The 17,232-nt window shown below is 41.0% G+C and overlaps 1 protein-coding gene across 1 annotated transcript in view; it reads right to left on the reverse strand.

Moving 5' to 3' along the window:
* Positions 1 to 17,232, reverse strand: part of DIP2A (disco interacting protein 2 homolog A) — a 215,801-nt gene that overhangs the window by 108,872 nt on the left and 89,697 nt on the right. The window contains exon 3 of the mRNA XM_065412925.1: positions 3,711 to 3,830. Coding sequence (XP_065268997.1) covers positions 3,711 to 3,830 — 120 coding nt within the window. The remainder of the gene's footprint in view (positions 1 to 3,710; positions 3,831 to 17,232) is intronic.

A 17,232-nucleotide genomic window follows, 5' to 3' on the forward strand; every position in this document is an offset into this window, starting at 1 on the left:
TTGACTTGGACACTATTGAGGCCAAGAACTTAGCAGCAATTAAAAAAAAGGATGAGATGTATGTATGAACATCAACAGCTACAGTAGCTAGATTGAAATGGAAAAGACAGTCATATTTCAGGACACAGGCCAACTGGCTGTGGTCAGAAACAAACTTCCCTTATGCACAGGTTATTTCACAATTATCTACCATGTGGTTCCTTACTCTTTCCTCTGAAGCATCTGGTATCGGCCACTACTGGAGTCAGGATATTGGATTGCTGGTCAGACCCAGTATGGAAAGTCCAATGTTCAATTAACATTCCATTTGGTTCAATGCAGGAATCTATGGCTGCTCTGGTAGTGTGCAAGCATAATGGGAAACAATTTTCTTTTAAGTCCTTCCTACAGAAGAGAAATTTTCTAAAACTTTTCTCCCACTGCCAATACCAGTTTAGTTCCACTACTGTTAGGAGCAACAGGAGCCCAAATGCTGTAGATGCTATCGCTGGCATTTAACACTACTTTGATTAGACATGCTCCACACAAGGTTCTGTGATGCAGCACCACAAGGATCTCTCATATAAGTTAAAATAACAGGAGTACTTGTGGCACCTTAGAGACTAACAAATTTATTAGAGCATAAGCTTTCGTGGGCTACAACCCACTTCTTCGGATGTGGGTTGTAGCCCACGAAAGCTTATGCTCTAATAAATTTGTTAGTCTCTAAGGTGCCACAAGTACTCCTGTTATTTTTGCGGATACAGACTAACACGGCTGCTACTCTGAAACCTGTCATATAAGTTACATCTTTTAGCCAACGTACAGCGTGTACTTTGAAAAATAACCATCTTATGGTGGTTGTTATTCAGGCTGAAACATTTTAGGGAAGGAAAATTAAATCAATAACCACTAAGCTAAAATTCTTCACTGTATTTCAAACAAAATTAAAAGCAAGCCCATAGAACAGCACTTTTTGTCTGAACGGGAAATAGAACAAGCTTGGATAATATTTTCTCAATAAATATTAAAACTCCAGGGAAACAAAGACAAAATACACTCACATTTGTCCTTTTATCTCCTTTGGTCATAAAAATAAAATAAAGATGGAGGGAGCTGCTGGCTGCACAGATCTGAAGTTGCACTAGCTTGCAAGCTCTCTGGATTTATTCTAAAAAAACCGTGGCCTCTGAAAGATGTCATGTCTATATTATCTTGGCTGGGCACATGGCTAAACAGTACCATAAGCCGAATATAAATCAAGACATGCCCTTTAACAATGAATCTGGTATCCTCTTAGCATACTAGGGTCTTCTGAAACACCACACAGGGACAAAAGAATCCAGTTACATATATTCCAACTGAGAATTTTTTCCCCTCTAACACCACATTTTAAGCTTTCAAACACGGAAGTACACTTCCTGCTAGCATTTTAAGGATAAGTTTTAGTTGGTATAGCAGAGAGTGAAAACAACAGGATCATGGTAATTGCCATACTGGCAGGGGACTGGACTCGATGACCTCTCGAGGTCCCTTCCAGTCCTAGAATCTATGAATCTATGGATGGGACCAGTGGGTTCATCTAGTACATTATCCTGTCTCTGACAGTGATCGGTAACTGTTACAAAAGATAAAAACCAAGTTAGAAGCAACTTTCATCCAGTAGCCACATCAAAACAGGACTAATTTTTTCTTAACTGTTCAAAATCTGGTCACTGAGAAAACTTGAAATTCAAAAAGGAAGGATTTGCTAGGCTTAGAAATCGTGATAAACATCAGAATTTTAAACGGAAGTAAATTAAAAGTCAATTTTGAACACGGCTCTAGAAATACTAACTGAAGTTTTTGGAACAAAGAAGAACAACAGCAGTGGCAGCTAGTATGACACTTCTCTGAAAGAGTGTTCACTTACTGATATATATGTATGCTAGCTGAAATTGTTCCCAAGACTACCCCAATAACTATTAACAGTGGGAATACAGTAGAACCTCAGAGTTATGCACACCAGAGTTACAAACTGACCGGTGAAACACACACCTCATTCGGAACTGGAAGTACGCAATCAGGCAACAGCAATGACCAAAAAAAAAAAAAAGGAGGGGGGGAGGAAATATAGTACAGTACTGTGTTAAACGTAAACTACTAAAAAAAATAAAGGGAAAGATTTAAAAGAAGATTTGACAGGGTAAAGAAACTCTGTGCTTGTTTCATTTAAATTAAGATGGTTAAACCCTGCATTTGTCTTCTGCATAGTAAAGGTTCAAAGGTGCATTAAGTCAACGTTGAATTATAAACTTTTGAAAGAACAACCATAACATTTTGTTCAGAGTTACAAATAACTGCCATTCCTGAGGTGTTCGTAACTCTGAGGTTCTACTGTTCATGTTTCCACACAATACAGTAGAACCCTTCCACACAATACAGTATCTTTTTATTATACCACCAACACCATAAAATTAGACACAAAAGGCCTTCTTATGGTTACTGCCCTAGTTTGTCCTTTTCTCCACATCAACCAATGATAGGCTTCCTCTACAGTGTATTTTTAGATACATATTGAACATTTTGTTTGCTGATAGTAAAATTATATCGCAAATAAGTTTGATACACAAAAGAGATGGAATTTAAAGCAAATGACTAAATTATATATTAAAGTTAATCTTAAGCATCCCATTTAATTAATTCCCTTTGATATTCATTATTATCCTCATCCCCAAACTTCAGAAAATCTATTCTTCGGATGGCACATATCTTTCCTAAAAGCCCTTGCACATGCTACCCAAACCACATAAAAGATCCCATCAACCCTTGGATTCTTCAAAAACAAACCATGGAGATGTAATGCCTTGATTTTAGGAGCAGAGTTTTCTCAATGGGAATGCCAGCAATAAAAATGTGAAGCCATAAATACTGGTGCCAAGTAGTTAAAAGCAAGGTGACCGAAGGATTACTAAGATATTACTTCAAAAATTTAGATTATGCAGCCAATTTCTCTAGATAATCGCCTTCCTCCCCAGTCCTGGGACCCTCAACAGCACACCGAAACAACAGTCTAGTTAGAAGCCCGTGGACAGACTTACCAGATGATGGCTTTCAAAAAGCACCTGCCTTTCTCAGTATTGTGAGAAGGAATTTCACACCAAAACACAATGTATTTTAGCCACCTGAGCAGCAACAATGGAAGCAGGATATGAGGAGGATATGGGTATTTTCATAGAAATTTCCCAAAACACGTTTCTTTGTTGCACTGAAGCATGTTTAAAAGTTCATGTAGAATATCCATTGTGATGTTTCCCTTACTTGAGTGTATTTGCTTCAAATCAGGAAATGTTTGAAAGAGAGCTTTGGTAAATGGTAATTCTATAACCCTTATGTGAAAAAAAAAATCATAGCCTTATAAAAATTAGCACAGGGTGCTCCAATGATAGGAAGCAAGACCGGCAGATGAGAGGAAATTGTTAAGCATGGTTTAAGTCCATAACAAGGAAAACATCAGAATGTGTTTATGATTTTCTTTCTTCCCCAATCATTTTCTCCACTTTGGAGTTGGCCAAGCATTGCCTATGTGTATATACAGCACAGCTGGTTGGACACATTTCCTCATACCTCGCCTTCTTCCAATATGGAAAGCACTTCACTTGGCTCCTTAAGCATAATGTATGCACCTCTTTATGGGTGTAATGATACTGTTGGGGCACCCATTTTGTTTTAGCTGCACAGATTTTCCTTACCAGATCGGAAGCGCTCATCTCTGGAGTTGGTAGAACGTGATTTTTGCTGTTTAGATACAGCAGCTGTAGCCTGTGAAGAGCCTGGGATTCTGTTCTCTGCTTGCAGGGATGGATCTACACCTGAAATACAATTCCACCTCATGTAAACAATTCACAGACAATATCTGGTCAGTGATGTATGAATGCTTGTATCTCCCAGTACAAAGAGAACTACTTTTTTAGAAAAAGTAAAATATACCATCCAAGAGCCAGGTTTAAAAACTATTTCCACAGGTTACAATGAAAAAGGATATTTTATTTTTACAAAATCTGATGCTGACTCACAAATGTTAATTCATGCCACCTATCTGTAAAGCAGAACTAGAACATAGCTCAGTCAATATTAAAAAAAATCTAATTTTCTTACCTGCAGCTTCAGTTTCTATGACTCAAATCCATCAATCTGAACTGATTATTATTTTACCCAGTCCTAGCCAACATTTCTGAACAATTGAAAATACGACTACTTCTATCAACACCACACTGCAAAGAGTGCTTATCAAAAGCAGTGCCTTCATCCTAGTCCAGAGACAAGTTAATGGAAAGATCTGACGGGCAGATCTAAATCCCAGAAACTATTTCACATAAATTATTCTGCATCACAGATCATCCAAATGGACTGAAAGAACTTACTGTAAAATGTCAAGAGAAAAAGCTGAGACAATGGGGCAGGGGTGAAGGAATACCTTTTATTGGACCAACTTTTGCTGGTGAGGAAGACAAGCTTTTGAGTTACACAGAGCTCTTCTTCAGGTCTGGGAAAGGTACTTCCAGCATCACAGCAAAATGCAAGGGGGAACAGATTGTTAGCATAAGTACTTAGTACATAATGTAAGGGACCGTTCAAGGTAGCGTGGCCCATTAACATCTTTGCAGTCATAGGACAAAAAGGAGGGTTAATGGGTTACAGATTGTTGTAATAAGCCATAAGTCCAGTTCAGTCTATGATTTTCAGTGTCTAGCAGAGTAATTAATTTAAGCTCCCAGGGTCATCTTATGAAAAAGTGCTGTGCAGGTTTCCTTTGAGGACGAGGACTGAGAGATCAGATATAGAGTGATCGCTTTCTGAGAAGCATTCAGCCACAAGTGACAGGATGTTTTTGTCTTTTATTTTCCTGTGTGAATTCATTTGAGTGTGTAGTGATTGTTTGGTTTCACCCACAAAGCTGTTATTAGAGCATTTAGTGCACTGGATGAGGTACACCACATGTTGTGATAGGCACCTGTAGGATCCACGGATCTTGAAAGGTGAGTTGTGGTGGTGGTGGGGGGGGTTGATTATTGTAGCAGTGAAGATATGTCTGCAGGTTTTGCATCTGTTGTTCTGGTAGGATCTGGTGCCACTTTGAGTTGGTGTCTCCTGGTCTGTAAGGATCCTGCTTCTGATGATGAGCTTGTAGAGGCTGGGGGATTGTTTGAAGGCCAGAGGAGGGGGTTCAGGAAAGATTGCTTTCAGGATGGGGTCCCCATTGAGTATGGGTTGTATTTGTTTGATGATACCCCATATGGGTTCCAGTGTGGGGTGACAGGTGACAAGCAGGGGTGCGTGGCCAGAGGGGTTATTTCTGTATTGAAGCAGGTTCTCTTAGGGTATTTGGATGGCACATTCCATGATGCGATCTACTTCTCTGGTGTGGTGTCCTTGTTTGGTGAAAGCGGTTTTAAGTGTGTTAAGATGAACCTGGACTTTCTCCTCGGAGCATAATCTGTGGTATTTGAGTGCCTGGCTGTAGATAAACAGATTTCTTGGTGTGTTTGGACTGGTTACTGGATCTAAGGTAGGTAGGTGTGGGGATCCATGAGTTTCTTGTATATGGTGGTCTGTAGGGTTCCACTGCTGAAGCCCATTGTGGTGTCCAGGAAGTTGATGCTAGTGTGGGAGTGTTCCAGAGAGAGTTTGATAGATGGGTGGTGGTTGTTGAAGTTGTGGTGGAAATCACAGTTGTGGCAGACAGCTACGCCGTCATCGTGAGGGATGTTGGTGTATAGGGAAGAGACATCCACAGTGGTCCGCAAAAATAACAGGAGTACTTGTGGCACCTTAGAGACTAACAAATTTATTAGAGCATAAGCTTTCGTGGGCTACAACCCACTTCTTCGGATGCATATAGAGTGAACCATATATTGAGGAGATATATATACACACACATACAGAGAGCATGAACAGGTGGGAGTTGTCTTACCAACTCTGAGAGGCCAATTAAGTAAGAGAAAAAAAACTTTTGAAGTGATAATCAAGATGGTTCAGTACAGACAGTTTGATAAGAAGCAAGTGTGAAAATACTTACAAGGGGAGATAGATTCAATGTTTGTAATGGCTCAGCCATTCCCAATCCCTATTTAGCCCTGAGTTGATTGTGTCTAGTTTGCATATCAATTCCAGCTCAGCAGTCTCTCGTTGGAGTCTGTTTTTGAAGTTTTTCTGTTTTAAGATAGCCACCCGCAGGTCTGTCAAAGAATGGCCAGACAGGTTAAAGTGTTCTCCCACTGGTTTTTGAGTATTATGATTCCTGATGTCAGATTTGTGTCCATTAATTCTTTTGCGTAGAGACTGTCCGGTTTGGCCAATGTACATGGCAGAGGGGCATTGCTGGCACATGATGGCATATATCACATTGGTAGATGTGCAGGTGAACGAGCCACTGATGGTATAGCTGATGTGATTAGGCCCTATGATGGTGTCACTTGAATAGATATGTGGACAGAGTTGGCATCGGGCTTTGTTACAAGGATAGGTTCCTGGGTCAGTGTTTTTGTTCAGTGATGTGTGGTTGCTGGTGAGTATTTGCTTTAGGTTGGGGGGTTGTCTGTAAGCGAGGACAGGTCTGTCTCCCAAGATCTGTGAGAGTAAAGGATCATCTTTCAGGATAGGTTGTAGATCTCTGATGATGCGCTGGAGAGGTTTTAGTTGGGGGCTGAAGGTGACAGCTAGTGGTGTTCTGTTATTTTCTTTGTTGGCCCTGTCTTGTAGGAGCTGACTTCTGGGTACTCGTCTGGCTCTGTCAATCTGTTTTTTCACTTCAGCAGGTGGGTATTGTAGTTTTAAGAATGCTTGATAGAGATCTTGTAGGTGCTTGTCTCTATCTGAGGGATTGGAGCAAATGCGGTTATATCTTAGAGCTTGGCTGTAGACAATGGATCGTGTGGTGTGTCCTGGATGGACACACCAGTGTGAGTGAGGTGTTCTGAGGCAGGCTGTTAATGTTGCGGAGTTTGTGCAGGAAGTCAGTTGTGTCCTGGAGGAAGCTGGCCCTTTGAGTGGCGAATGGTTTGAGGATGGTTTTTATGAATCCCAATATTCCTTCGGTAAAAGTGCCATGGCTAGATACGATGGGTCTGCCTGGATTCCTTTGTTTGTGTATCTTGGGAAGCACACAGAATGCCCCTGGGATAAGTTTGTGGGGGATGAGTTTCATCCTGGATTTTTTGGGGGAAGAATTTGATATCCTTAAATTCCTGGGTAAATTGTGGTGTGGGATCTTCGAGTTCTTTATAGTAGGTGGTGTCAGAGTTGTTTGTTGGCCTTGTTAACGTAATCATTGGAGTTGAGGACTACAATGGGGCCCCTTTGTCTGCTGGTTTGATCACTATCTGGTGGTTAGATTTCAGGGACTATATGGCTGTCCTCTCAGCAGTGGGGAGATTATGGTGAATGTGATGTTTAAGGATTTCACAATCAATTTTTTCCCCTGAAGCAATCAACGTAATGATCAAGAGTGTTGTTTCGTTAGCTCTGTGGCGTCCAGTCAGATGATTCTTTTTTCTTATGATTGTTGGTGGAGACATGGTGTCTACTTTGAATAGTCCCTTACAATATGCACTAACTACTTATACTGAACAATCTGTTCCACCTTGCATTTTGCAGTAACGCTGGGAGTACCTTTCCCAGACCCAAATAAGAGCTCTGGGTGGCTTGAAAGTGTCTCTCTCACACCAATAGAAGTTGGTCCAATAAAAGATATTACCTTACCCATAGTGTGTCTCCAATATCTTGGGACCCACACAGCTACAACTAACACTGCGTACAACAAGAGAAAAGGTGTGAATTGCCCAGCACTAAGATACATACTTCATCCTAAAATCAACTTGGTAGGGGCTCAAATCTAGCCCATTATCCTATGAAAATCATTTACTTAATAGGAAACAGTGCTCTGCCACGAAAGCAATTTTCTACAGTAAGTCAACCCAGCACCAGAGTAAGCTGAAAGAACAATCTGACATTTCCCTATTTTAAAAATAAAAACAGAAAAGTGTTCCTTCCTCTGTCAAGCAACTCGGCAAATAAGGCAGCCAGATTATGCAAGGATGACAGCGGGCAGGGATGAGGAATGTAAATGTGTGTAATCAGAGTCGATGTAAAAGAGCAGTACCTAGAAGATTCATATTTTATAAGATCCCTGTAACAGCTCCAAGAGAAACTCAGTGGAGACCAACAATCCCAGCTTGCTGACAAATAAAAGGACAAAACGGTCAGAGACCCAAACTTAATAACTATTAAACCCCTCGCCCAGAAGATGAACTCTTGCACCTTTAACTACTACTAAAATCTACAGGGAAACTCCCAACCTTGAACTGAACGCTTTCACTTAATGCTTTTATCCTCTCATCTACTATGGAAGCTTTGTCAAAAACTATACAACCAAAATCTAAAAAAAGATAATTAATTCAAGTTCTCAGTTTATTCATGGAAAGCAATGGGATACCAAAACAAAATATAAAGGAACAAAACAATGATCCATTTAGTTTACTCTGTCTCTGATAATGAAGAACGGTAGATTCTTCAAAAGAAAGCATAATCACCATAATCTAATTGTGCAATGCTACATCATGAGAGCAAATTTCTCCCTAACACCAACAGGTGACCAGTAGTATTTTATCCTTACTTGTACAACTGTGGAGACATTTTTAATGTTTACTAGGCTATTTGCCTTACTATCACATGGTATGTTGTGTAAAATATATATTTCCTTTGACCCATGTAAAATCTGCTGCAATAACAAATTCTTGTTCTTGTATCAACGCAAGTCTGAGCACCCACTTGTCATAGAGTATCTATTTTACATAGAGTATCTCTTATCTGTTTCTCCCATACTCTTTTCTTTTCCAACCTAGTCCCAGTCTCTTTAGAACTAAAGACAAGCTCTCTCAAAATCCAGATGCTGGAGGAAAGAAGCTTTTGATACACTCATGCACTGACTCATAAGAAAGCAGGTGCCAATTCTTACCGAAGGAATACTAATATACTTAGAGAAAAGCACAAAGGAAGAGAGAAATATTTGTGATATTTTTCATCTTACACAAGGACACGAGATTTTTCAGTTATGCAAGTGGTCTTCTCCAGGAGGGTTGTTTGAAGACTTTTTAATATCTGGTCTTCACATCTACACTGACAGTAAGTTTTCAGAGTATGATATAAGTATGCCAGCTGTTCTGCCTCAGCTTACCAAAGTGAATTTTCAAGTTCATTTTCTTGAAACATAATATTCTCAGTGTCTTAATGTCCAAAACTCTGACATACTTCTCATCCTCTTGACCAGACCACCTGCTCTACATCAACTTCTTTCCTTATGTATGCCTCTGTTAAGTCCATAGCATAAATCATACATCTTGTACCCTACAATTTCTGGTTTTGTATTTGCTGTCTAATAGCTAATAATTTGTTTTGCTCAGAAAGGATGACATGTGCTTGAGTTATCCATGAGGTCAGGAAAAAAAATATGAAAGGCAAGACCTACTAGAATACTAATCATCTTGGTTGGAAAATAAGAGATGAACTGCAAATCCAAAAGAAATAGTTTTGTCCTTTACTGATTTTCTACCTTATATGTGGAACTGGTAGGCTACCACTGTTCATTCTAACTCTGTGTTTTCAGTTGCTTACAATTTTGGCAAATGTTAATCATTTGGTCTGAAATTTTTAATTGTCTCAGCCTCAGGCTGATATTTTATTTATTTTTTTGAAAGTTTCAGCAAAATAAGACATTTCTGTGAATGAAATTAGCAAAACAACTTATTTTCCCCTAAGGTTAAAAAAATCTTCCACATGTTTCTTTGAAAAGTCCTTGAGCCTCCATGGTTTGGAGCAGGAACTTGAAGGTTGGTGGGGAGATAGTGGTAGGGTCAGAGAGATGCTTTCTGTTATCCTCATGAAAAATCCACCAAAATCTGGCCAAGTTACAAGTCTCTGAAAATTGCCATTTGCATGTTCTCAGTAAAACTCAGTCTTGCTGCTAAAATTTTAGAACATTCCATCTGCACTGACCTTCCAGCTACGTCTCAAAGATCTTGGGCTCCAGACAGAATACAGCAGTAGAAGCCACTACCACAGCTCTCTCTTTGGTCTGTGAAAAGAAGTACTGAGCAAGAGGGCACCATAAGTTTAAGTCTCAGCATGTCCACTTACTGGTATTAATGATTCTGTGTACTTCATAGTCCTTAATATCAAGCAAGGCTTCATAACCCTGAACTTGGGAGGGAGGCAAGTATTCTCTCTACATTTTACACTTTTTTCAGTGTGTCTATTGAACTGAAAAATCAATAATTTGCTCAGTTGTACTATTAAGTTGCCTGGTAAGGTCCATTAGCGTCTGTAGCCTTTTTGGATATAAAATAAAATGTGCCTGTTTGGGGTTTATCGGGGGGAGGGGACATTTCAAGATTTCTTTAAACACAAGGAAGTAAATAAAGTAAGAGGCAAAAAGCCATTTTCCCCCTCCGCATGTCACCTTTAAGTCTTCCTGCAGCTGTCAACCTAGCTCTAAATTAAAATAGGAGCAAGATAGAAAAAAATACAGGAGAGAGGTGGTCAACGTACTGCAGAAGGAAAGAAAGACAAAGCAGATGATAAAACAGTGATAGCCAAGTTTTGTAATTTACTGTGGCGCCCCACAACTTTTGTTATGAAAATTGTGGGACAACCAAAATTTAGAGAACCACCAATATTTGCCTTATAGTGATCTATTTTACTATATTAAAGCCATTTTACTCACACCAATTTTCTATATAATTTCCATGTATCTATTCCAAACCCTGTACACACCCACACCCCTTTGGAAAACTGCCTCACGCCCACTATTTCTTTAAAGTAATTTTTAGATATGAACAGTCATTTACAACAGAACTGTAAAGCAAGAAACATGCACTTTTTTGTTTGTTGCAAAATGAGACAGTAATGTTAAGTTTTTACATTAGAAATATCAGGTCTTGATGTCTCTGACTTGTTGCAGGAACTTTGTGAGAGCTGGAGAACTAATGGATACAAGACTTATCTCAAGGGACTGAAACCTGGGTGTGTCAGTTCCAGGACTAGCTGCACGTCTGCCCACCTTTTGGTCTCTCCTGCGCGCACCTAGCAAAGATGTTAGGCCTCTGGGCCTTACCTGTCTCAGGGTTGAATGTCATGATTATTCCACTCAGACTGGGACCCAGGTACACTACCCCATGCTTATCACTGGTTCTTTTTCTCAGGGAAACTAGATTTAAGAATAATCCCCCTTCCATGTGGGTGTCTGGGACCAATATAATTGCTATCCTATTGCTCATTCATTTATTTGTCTCAGGCACCACGTGTGAAATCATCTTTTCTGGAAAGTTTCAACACTCCCTTGCCTTCAACTGAGGGCCAAAAGACTGATCTATCATAGCAGTATCAAGAACTATAGAACTGTGGGAAAATGAATGAATGAGTAGAACACAGCCTCTAAAATTCATAAAGAATTTATTATCCATGCTTAAATTTACCAGACATTGCCAGAGAACTAACCCTATTACCTTGTCTCTGGGTAAACCTGGGTACCTTATCTTATCTGCACACGCAAATTCAACTACCCTTACCAGGTTGACAGCTCACAGATCTATCTTCCTACTCCAGACCTGTCTCCTGTCAAAACAAAAATGTCAGGCCCAGTCTGTCATCTTCTCATGGATGTTGACCCATCAGCTCAAGATCGGCCTGGCTAACCCAGAGCTCCTAATCCTCCTGTTCCTAAACCCATCCACCCACACCCTCGCTGCTACCTTCTCTTCTTGATCGCTGTGGGCAATACCATAATTCTGTCTGTCACTCAGGCCCATAATCTGGGTATCATCTTCAACCTGGACCCCTCACTAGGTCCTCCTATCCAGGCTGTGTAAATCTTGCCAATTTTTTCTGCACAGTGTCCCTAAATTCCAGCATTTTTTACTCATCCACAACTAAAATGCCCATCATCTGCAGCACCCTTCTCTCTGGCCTTGACAAATGCAATCATGCCTTGCTCATTTCTGTTCAGAATGCTGCTACAAAGATCATTTTCCTGGCCCATTGCTTTGACCACACCACCCACCCATTTTCAAGGCCCTTCATGGTCAAACACCCGAACACCTTGTTCAGCCTCTGATTCCAGTCTCCACTGCCCACTTATGTTTTAAACAAGCATCGTTGTGCTTTCTCCCATGCTGTCCCTCACATTATGGAGGCATTCATTCTCTGTGAACGTCTACAAAGCTAACTTAATTACCCACCTTCAAGTTCCTCCTCAGAACTCTCATTTGCCATGATCCCTACAAAACCACACAACAGTTAGGCTGTTGGTGTGCAGAAGCTACTGCCTAACACGCTGATCAATACAGTCTCTTTATTTCCTTGTACTGTATCTGTATCCCTCTTTTCTCTCTTATCTTATATTTAGACTAAACTCCTTGGAGCACAGGCCTTTTTTTTTTTTAAATACACCGTTTGTACAGCCCAAGGGACAGCGTGGTCCTGGTCCATGGCTAATGCTGCTAGCAAACAACAGATGCAGTTACAGAAGGTGAAAAGGGCCCCAATTAGCCAGATTTAAGGGCAACAAGCTGGTGAACAGCCTAGCTCCCCACCTTCTCCAGCTGTTAGGAATCCTGAATGCCATTCCTGGATCCTGGCTTCGACACTACGTGTTTGTATCAGCCTCTAGTTTGCAGTTATCTGACACATGCCAAATCTTCCATCCCCCCCTCTGACTGCCAGAAGGGAGAATGCTCACTTGCACACAGCAACAAGGCTGATGCAAGTGTGTGTGGAGGGAGGAGAGAATAACTGCTAGAAGGGCAGAAGGGGTCTCCATTGCATTGTCTCAGCCTGCAGCTGCACCAGCGTGCGTCTGGTTTCAGCAAACTATCCCTCCCTGACTACTGCCTGAGGAAGGTGGCAACGAAATACTCGAACCCTTCCCTCACCTCCTGGCTGCTAATGGGTGGGTAGACTAAGGCCTATGCTACTCTATTATGGGTTTCACTGCTGCCCACAGTGTTCTGAAAAACAGCAAGGGGAGTGCTAGAGCTGCCTGCCTGGTGCAGACTCTGGAAGATAGCAGTGCACATTTGGAGCATTATTTTCACAACAAGACGCAGAATTTTCAAGGGTAAGGTTAAGTTATGCAGAAGATTCTGACCTCACTCATCAATAAAAGGGTTCCCAGTCACCACTAGTGAGCGCATTTTTCAGTTCTTGTATAGTCAAATACCACTAGAGAAACTGTTTTCCTTAAACCTTTCAACTATTAAATCCCTATAAAAAGGTCATTGGGTTTGGAAAAGGCCATACAAAAGCCAGATAGCTATGTACATGAACAACCTGACCGATTCTACCACCAAGTAATTCAGGTTTAGAACTGTCTCTACTCAACAAAACAAAATCGGACAGAAAAGTGTGCTATGCTCTTTCATTGTTAGGGTTCTTCCCCCTCAAATTTTAGTAGGACATGTATCTCCAAAAAGAAATCAATGTATTCAGAGATTTCCTCCCCTCCACCAGAGTCCCAGCGTAACTCCCATTAACAGCAATGAAAAGACTTGCATTGAATTGGAAGGAAATTGGCTTGGGCCCTCAGCAAACCTTTACTGCTAACTACATGGTGGCTGCCTGGATACCAATAAGTAACAAATTATTTAAAATATCCGACTACTTTTTTTCTGAAGATAATGAGTTATCAGATCGCACTTGGAGAGACGTATTCTCTATAACATACAATGAATACAAATACAAGACTATATTATTCATTCAAATAAATACCACTGCAGCCTATGCTGCTAACAAGATATTACAATTTAATTTCCTTTTAAAAGGGGACAAATTAAAAACATTAAATACCGGCACTTAGAACTACAACATCTTTTGAACAAGTTGTTAAGTTCTATCCTGTGCACAAGACAAGTTGCAATGTGCTATAGGTCAATTCTATCTTCAACTTTTCCCATTACTTTCCTGCACTTATACTATTTCCATATTATCTGTATAACTCTTCAGAGCACTAGAGGGGTTATTTAAACCCTCAGTCCCACACAAGTCTTATAAACCTAGTAAATTAAAATGGTGTTTTGTGAGCTACTGTTTTCTTAAGTCAGTTATAGATTTCTGATTAATACAAGGTACTTCTTCAAAGGAGATTGAAAAGGCAGATAAATTCTATTTAACCCTGGACAGCAGTAGCATCACAGAACCTACAATTACATGTCAACTAGAATGAAGAAGTCTTCTGGGGGCAAATCTGTTGAGTCAGAACATAATACACATTACTGACGTTAAAGAAAGGTTGAGAATGAAATTGATAGTTTCTAAACACAGGATTATATACACTCAGCAATCAGATCTCAAGTCCTAAGAATGGAGAGACTTAATCTCAGCACTAAATAGATTCTGTTCATCAAATGGTAAATCTTCAATGTTCAGCAGCCATTCTCTCAGGAAGCTGAAGCTGACATCCACGATGAATGTCTTATTACAATACATGAAGTCATGGAACGGATCCCAGAATCCACTGCATCCAATACAGCCTCAAGTGAGGTTTTTGCAGTCAATAGTCCTTCATCACAACCTGATTTAAGCCCCAACTCTAAATTCAGTAGGTAATCGATCTATCCTATTGGAGATAATGATATTTGGATACATGGCTTGATAATGAGCTATCCTGACTTTCAGTGGATTTGATTTTTCATTGGCAGCAGAAACAACCAGTGAAGATGGAGCTGGATGAGAACAGAAATATTCAAAGCCTCTGGGCAGTACTTGATATCCTAGGCGCCAACTTTCCCCGGCGCCGGTGGGTGCCCCTTTCCCCGCCCCTGCCCTGCCCCCATTCCAACCCCTTCCCCAAAGTCCCCGCCCCAACTCCGCCTCTTCACCGAGCGTGCCACGTTCCCCCTCCTCCCCACGCTTGCCACGCAAATCAGCATCGCTAGGAGTCAGGGGGAAAAAGCGGGCACGCGGTGCGCCCAGGGGAGGAGGCAGAGCGGAGGCGAGCTGGGGCGGGGAGCACCCCTGGAGTCGGCGTCTATGCTTGATATCTATGATCAGGACCTTTTGAATTAGCTGAAATTAAGGCAGGAATATTCCATAGATTTTATGCTGGATCCAATATTCCCTCATTTATAGGTAAATTCAACTCTGCCTTGAGATGTGGACTGTACAATATCAGACAGCTAATATGCTTTTTCCTGAACCATCTCCAGTGGAATGTCCAATGTTTTTGTCATATGCTTCAAGAATTTATCTTTTTACTGACGCCTGAAGCAAAATATGCATTAAACAGCTCAACCTTCTTGATGTCATCCATTATTAGTAGGGAAATGATATTGTCACGGAGGTCACAGTGGTCATGGAAATTGTGAATTTGAATAAAGCCTGTGAAACTAAGTGCCACTGGAACCTGATGTCTGTGGTCGTAGCCCCACTCAGGTTTGGCACTTCCACCCTTTCATCTCCATCTATGGAGGGTCACACAGGCCACACCTGAGTGGCACTGTGACCACATGCACCAGGTAGCAATGCCCGGAATGGGAAGCAAGGCCCAGCCCAATGGGATAGAAGGCACTGCTGCGGGATGTGCTTGCCCTTCGACACCTCCCCCAATCCCGGATCTCATCTTACAGCACTCCCGGGCCTTTCCATGATTTATCCACCCCTCCCTCTATGAAATGTATGATACATTTCCATACCAAAATAATAGCCTTGATTATTAGCTCTCCTTCCCCACTAAACAGAGAACCTACACTTTTCTTCATCTTTTTCTTGTGTCTAATGGATTTATAGAACTTCTTCTTGTTGCCTTTCATGTCCCTTGCTAGGTGCAACTCATTTTGTGCCTTAGCCTTTCTGATTTTGTCCCTACATGCTTCTGCTATTCTTTTGTACTCCTTTTTAGCAATCTGTCCATGCTTCCTCTTTTTGTAGGACTCCTGTTTGATTTTTCAGGTCATTAAAGAGCTCCTGGTGGAGCCATAGCATATGTCTACACAGCCATATCGGCCTCTTACTACTCTTCCTATCTTTTCTTCACATTGGGACAGTTTGTTGTTGTGCCTTTAATATTGTTTCTTTGAGAAACTGCCAGCTCCCCTAAACTCCCTTTCCCCTTAGATTTTCTTTATATGGGACCTTACCTATCAGCAATCTGAGTTTTTTTAAAGTAAGCTTTTTACAAGTCCATCACCCTTGACATTCTGCTGCTCTCACTTCTTCCTTTTCCTTAGAATCATGAACTCTAGCCTTTCATGATCGCTTTCACCCAAAACAGCCTTCAATTTTCAGATGTGCAACCAATTCCTCTCTCTGAGTCAGAATCAAGACTAAAATGGCGTCCCCTTAGTTACTTCCTGTTGGGATTCCCTCGGAGACCTTTTCCATTCAGCTCATCCAGAACATCTTGTCCAGTTTTCGGAGAACACTGCATCCAGTTTTCTGGGATCCAAAACACATTGCGACTCCAGATTTCGTTACTCAGCTTCCTTTATTTAGCATGCAGCAAAGCTGGGCTGCGTTGATCAGACTCAACCCTAGGGGGTAGGTATAGGGCATACCACATGTCCAAAGTTACACAGAAAACCTCTTCCTTTACATACATTTACACATTACATTGCATCACATTTTTGGACTGCCTTGGTAACTTTGCAGGAACCAATCCCGGAGCAGCATGCTCTGTTCCTGCATTGTACATACTCCTTTATCTCATCTCTACTTTCCTAAATTATCTTGCCCATTCTTAGTAAATCTTCCCTGGGTGTTCTCTCTCGCATCTTAGCTGGCTCAGACATTCTGTCCTATTAGCCCACAGACCTATTTACTTATTTTATTTAGCACAAATCAGCCTAATGATCGGTTTACCTGCCTAATTATATCTCCCAAAAGTGAGGCCTCCCTCCACGTGTTAATTACTCATATCAGGACAGGCCTCAGCTACATTCCAGTTAAGATAAGAGAAAGAACATTAAATACGAAGGGAGAAAGGAATGCCTGGTTTGATAAAACCTGGTTACGGCAGTAAAAGGTGCTGTCTCATCTGGTGGAACCTTGCTAGTCAAAGAAATTATGTAAGGGGAGGTCAGGTGGTAACAACTGTCAACACTATGCTTGTATCCCCAGAAACAGCCATTCTGAAGGAAAAGGGGCCCTTTTCCCAAAGGAAAGGACTGTAAATAATCAATTGTAAATTATTGCTATAGGCAGAGACAATCTGATTGGAATCATTTA

The sequence above is a fragment of the Emys orbicularis genome, chromosome 11 (assembly GCF_028017835.1).
Source record: "Emys orbicularis isolate rEmyOrb1 chromosome 11, rEmyOrb1.hap1, whole genome shotgun sequence".
Taxonomy (NCBI): Eukaryota; Metazoa; Chordata; order Testudines; family Emydidae; genus Emys; species Emys orbicularis.